This window comes from Pinus tabuliformis, chromosome 6 (assembly GCF_031772625.1).
Source record: "Pinus tabuliformis cultivar Carrire ecotype Pingquan chromosome 6, CPIR1, whole genome shotgun sequence".
NCBI lineage: Eukaryota > Viridiplantae > Streptophyta > Pinopsida > Pinales > Pinaceae > Pinus > Pinus tabuliformis.
Window position 1 is genome coordinate 1,737,780,636 of NC_142292.1, and position 5,812 is coordinate 1,737,786,447.

General features: G+C 35.8%; 1 protein-coding gene across 1 annotated transcript; it reads left to right on the forward strand.

Moving 5' to 3' along the window:
- The first annotated feature begins 476 nt into the window (after positions 1–476).
- LOC149265842 (WRKY transcription factor 6-like) lies at positions 477–3,090 on the forward strand. The gene is made up of 5 exons (XM_089393955.1): positions 477–623; positions 753–902; positions 1,041–1,382; positions 1,641–1,754; positions 1,863–3,090. Exons 1-5 carry the CDS (start codon positions 603–605, stop codon positions 2,397–2,399), a joined length of 1,164 nt encoding a protein of 387 aa, XP_089250081.1. The 5' UTR covers positions 477–602; the 3' UTR covers positions 2,400–3,090.
- Positions 3,091–5,812: the final 2,722 nt, after the last annotated feature.

A 5,812-nucleotide genomic window follows, 5' to 3' on the forward strand; every position in this document is an offset into this window, starting at 1 on the left:
GCTCATGCTCTTGACTTTCTAGCACTCCAATTTAATTTAAAACGTGTAGATTTCCACCAATAATCTGTACTAGCAGTCCAAACAATTATTTTTAAGCTAAGTTAGGAGATCAGATTATTTGTCAACTCTCTGGCTTGACCCAGTCTGGTCTTGTGTGGTGGCAAGGACGACCGTGGACTCTTTACAAAATCCAAACGGATATATCTCATGATGACAGGAGCGCTATCGTCACAGAAACGGTGCGCTGTGAATGGATGCTTCCGCGGTGACGCCACCTGCCACCAACGAACGGCCGGCAAAGAACTTTCGGTGAAGAATCATGAGTGACGTCAGGCTCATTCAAACTCGTGGACGCATTTCTGTCCACTATCACATTTCTTGATGAGTACTGCACGCGTTCAAAGTCTCAACTCTCCACCGTCGCGCGGGATTCGAAACGTTTTCTTTATGTCACAACATTGGGAATTGGGGGCCGGGGCCACTCCGCTCCATGCACTGCTTGCCTCTCCCTATTCCCTATAAAATGAGACACGGAAGACCGCCAATGTTAACAGTGCTCGGCTCCCTATTCTGCAGACTGCGAAGAAGTTAACCTTGAAGAGATGGAAAGTCACAAGATTCAGGTGCAGCTTTGAAGGCGCTTTCATGGCTGATTGTTGATCTCAAATATTATAGCAATAGGCATTGTTTGTTTGTGATGATTTGAAATGAGGGAAATCTGGTTCTTACAGATTGGCTTGTGCTTCTTGCAGATGACGTTAGTTGTGGCAGAGATAAATCGGGTGAATGAGGAGAATAAAAAATTGAAGTCTGTATTAAAGGGTATGAATAGTAAATGCAAATACTTGCAGAAGCATATCGCGTCTCTTGTGCAACAACCTAAGTGTATTGATGAAAATGAGGTAAATTATATTCTTGTTTAACATGTATTTTGTTTTTCTTCTTAAAAAATCTTCAAATCTAAAGAGGATAGATTTTTGCAAATGTTAACCGTCTAGATGATTCTCAAAATTATTAATCTGTCTATATTCTGACTGTAGATATTCAATCCATTGTGTCTGGGTTCTATGAATGTCGACTTTGGCCGGGCAGTTTCTCCAGAATCTGATCAGTCTTCAAGTTGTAACGAGCGAGGTGAAGAAAAGGAGAAGATTGTCAAATTTATGGATGATCAGAAGCTGCCTTCAAAAAAAAGGAAGATAAATTACATGCAGTTGGAACAAACTGACAATGGAATCAGTTCGTCGATGGATGAGAGCCATTGCCATCACGGGGAGTCGCCGAACAAGAAGCTTCATGTCCCAAACAAGGGCTTCGGCGAACAGAGGGCAGCCGCGAAAAAGAGAATCGTAGCAGAGCGAACAAGATCCGAGAAATCTGCGGTAATAATCTATAGTTCAAATTAATTGGATTGCGGATTTCAGAAATATTTTGAAATTTGATAAACGCAATTGTTTGACATTCTTTATTTTCATACAATTTCATATCTCTAAATATTCTCCAAATCCATATTAACAAAAAAATTCCAAATTCCTAAATACTCCTAAATATTCTCAAAATCCATTAAAAAAAATTAATTTTATGAGATTTTTTTGTCTTTCCGCCATAGATATTAAACTGATCTGATCTGTTATAATCAGGGAAGTGATGGCTGCCAGTGGCGAAAGTATGGGCAAAAGATGACGAGAAACAATCCACTTCCAAGATCCTATTACAAATGTGCCTGGGCGCCCGCTTGCCCAGTGAAAAAACAGGTACGACCTCCTCTTTTTCTCCCAAATAAATCGCTTACTCCTACTCTCGTGGACTTTGAAATACATAGAATTAGCCTTTCTGTTTCCTAATCTAAAAATTTCGAGCAGGTTCAGAGATGTGCACAAGATCCGACCATTGTAATAACAACCTACGAAGGCGAACACACTCATTCTGTGAGTCCTCTGGCTATGGCTGTTATGCACGCTGGCTCGTCCAACCAGCTCATTGGTGAGGGGATGAATACAGAAAATGTAGTTGCAGACAACCAATTTATGCCCTGCATTGCCACAGTATCGACCTCCAGCACGTTTCCCACAATCACGCTCGACCTCACAGACGACCGCCCCAGTCGACCAAGTTTACAGTTCCAGCCTCCACATTTGACAGCAGGCAGATTCCAACAGTCGAGTCCATTGTCTAGTGATATGGGCCAGGTATCAGATCATAATGAAAGGGGTAATTATTCTTCAATGATGCAGGATTATGTGGCTTCTATAAAGGCAGATCCCAACTTCACTGCAGCCCTATCTGTAGCCATAGCCGGTTCTCTGCTCGAGAGGGGTGATCCAGTCAAGGGAATAATGCCCAAATTCCCTCCTGCAAGTCAATGCGCCAATGGTTCAACTCAGAAGGCATTTGCTTAGATTCGTGTACTCTGCAATTGTTGTCTGCGAAATCTCTCATAAATTGGGTTGTATTGTAGACCCATGCCATGGGTCAAAATGGTTCTTCGGATTGTTAAAAGAATGCAACTGGAGGGACATGAAAACCAGCAATTGGGGTCCAAGGCCGAACCAATGAAGCTAACCGACTGTGGTGTCCATGAACTGAAGAAAGCTTCAAGGCATTCATGTCGAAATCGACTTACCACTATTATTCCACTTTCACTGCCAAATGTTTCAAGGAAAGTCGTGAGAAAAATGTTTCAAACTTTTCTTTGGTGGGGTTTCAGGACTAAGTATGTACCCATGTACTGTGAAGTTCCATTGATTAAGCTGATAATGACATATAATTTTCCTGCTCTTCGGTGATTTCCGATAGACTACGGTAGAAATCTGACTTGATCGGCTCTTACTTATGTAATCAGAAATTGAGAAAATTATTGTTTTAATATCTACGACACAGTAAATTATTTTATAAAACTACACGTCTATAATATTTATTAATGATTATTCAGTTTTCAATAAATTGACTTTTTCAACGGAATAAATCGATCTAAAATTATATATCATTAATTTTTGGAATATTTTTCGATAAGCTACAAGAGATTGTGTTGGCCCTACATTCGGTTTGATAAGCCCGAAGATATTGTGCGGATCGTAATCTCATTGTTATAGTCCTAATTGTAACTCTTCTCTTTACTTTAAAAAATGAATACATTACAATATTGTAAATATTCATAATAAAAAGATTTTATATTTCTAAACTGAAAGTTTGCCTTTATATGGATTACTAGCTGGTAGGCGTAGTTTTTTTTTGGATAATTTAAGGTGGTTTGATTTTTCTTGAATAAGAGTGATATAACAGTCAATGATGATTGTCTCTCAATGAAGTTATACTAAATTTTCCAATTGTTTAAAAAAACTACTTGGAATACTTTCATATATGATAACAACAACTTGGAATGTGATGAAAAGCACTTTATACTTTATCTTATATTTTCGATCTTATATTCACATTCAATCTAATTTTCAGAATATTCAATTTTTTTTTCTTTTTAAGTTAACAAAATTATGGTCATGTTGAAATGCTTTTCTTAATGCTTAGTATAAAAATAAAATACTAAAAAATTCCAAATAACCTTTTATAGGTTATCAATCTTAATGGATATGATTTTTTTCTTGTTCTTCATCATTAATAAAAATAAATAAATATAAGTTACAATATTAATTAATGATCACATGTCATCAATTAAATATGAATTTGTTAATTTAAACGAATATTAAATAAAATAAGTATTGCAACAAGAGGCCCTCTCCAACCCAATATGGTAGAGATGTAAAATAATGTTCTCTAAATAATTTGAAAAAGCCATAATAATAATAATAATAATAATAATAATCCTATGTTAAAATAAAAATAACTTCAAACTCAAATAACACAATAAAAATTCTAAGTTATTATTATTATTTTTATTAATTTTTGTTGGGTAGTGAAGGTAAACTTGAATTGGTCAAGTTACCAGTGCTTTTTGAGCTTTAAATTATTATTATTATTTTTATTAATTTTTGTTGGATAATTAAGGTAAGGTGGTTTTTGAGTTCTAGGTTTATGAGAACATGTGGTATTCAAGTAGAATATAGCCTATTTAAAGGGGGCAAGTTAAACCAGCTTAGATCCATCTTATCTTCAGGTGCAAGATGGATCAAATCTCTTTTCACTCTAAAAGAGGTTTTTATCTCAAGAAAGAAAAAATGTTTGCATCTCAAGGGATTTGATCCTTCTCAGTGCTTGATAGATCCGATCTAGGCTAGCAAGTAGCGAGTAGTAAGAAAATTAACTAAAAAAGAGTTTACAAATTATCTTTTAATAAATTTATATTTTTGGAATTTTCATTTATATATATATAATTAATTTAATGTGCAATAAAGTTATGTAACATATTTAAATGAAAATGATTCACAAAAATGGGAGTTTTGTTGTTTTTACAATTTCAAACCATCATGTCATGTAGTTGAATCCTAAGTAACCAACTCCAAAACAAGTAGATGGAATTTTTTTTCACTCACTAAAAAACTAAATTAAGATAAACATGCACACTTTCTAGGAATACGAATATGCATGAATTATAGAATATATGTGTATCCCTAAAACATGTCCTTGTTAGTCCTCGCCTTGCAAGGAACTATAAAACTTATTCTCAATTATTTGCTCAGTTTTGTGGCTTTTTAGTAATTTGAACCAAACTTTCGAGAAAATGTTGAATATTTCTATTTTTCCGTAAATTCAAAAATATTATTCTAATTATTGGAGATCTTATTTCTAATTTTCCATTGGTTGAGCAAGCCTTGACATGACATAATTCCTTTAGTGGAGGGTGATTTATTTTCAGTATTTTTCAATATTTGAAAAATCATTTAAAAAAAACTAATTTTGTAAGTGATCATTCCATTGGTGCATGCTCTGACATTCGTATTGCTCTGCCAAATGATGCCAGAACTGATGGGGTTGCAGGTCCTTTATGTAAGTGAGGGGGTGGGGAGAGGGCCGGAAAAAATTTCTGGAGGAAGCTTTCATTGTGGGGAGTGCAGAGGTGCAAGCGATGGTAAAGTTAAAAATTTAATATATTTAACTAAAATATTTGTGCAGAGGGGAATGTGTGTGGAGGTGAGGAAGGAGAAACATGTGAAAGAGACTTCGGTGAGTGCTCAAACTTTGATATTGACACTAACAAAAGTACTCCTAGTGTGTTTACATTTTATTTTATTTTTAAAAAAATATCATTTTAAACTTTTATAGATTCAATTGTATGGGAGAACACGTGTATGGATTCGTGAATGTGTGCAGAATGATGGGTGGGTGGAAGAGGGGTATGTGCATGATCCAGGTGGCTCCAGAAATATAAGTGGCCTTGAAAAAAACTCAAAAATCATAGTTATCATATTGAAATGAAACTAGAACCATCTCATAGTGTTCGTCATCCTAATTTCAATGGTGCAAACAACACTCAAATCTAAGTTCGTATGCTCAAGTTATAGTCGGTCAAATTTCTAGTTAAACTAGGCCAAGTGGTCGTCACCAACAGGGAACAATTTGGCAGAGTACCATCGCACGGAATCCAACCACCGTAATAGGAAAATTTGTCGCCTCGTTCATTTTCCCAGTGACCCTTAAAAACAACCACATAAAATTTGACTAATATAATCATAAAAATAAAAATATATATATTAAATTTAGGGTGGCAGGCTGCCACCCCACCCCCAAATGACAATGGTTATTAATAAAAAATAAAACAAGAGTCGATCCATCGGGAGACTCGACCCCCCCAACTCACAACGAAACAATGCATATTATATAGGTCGGTTCCACTAGAGACCGAGGCCCCATACGACCAGTG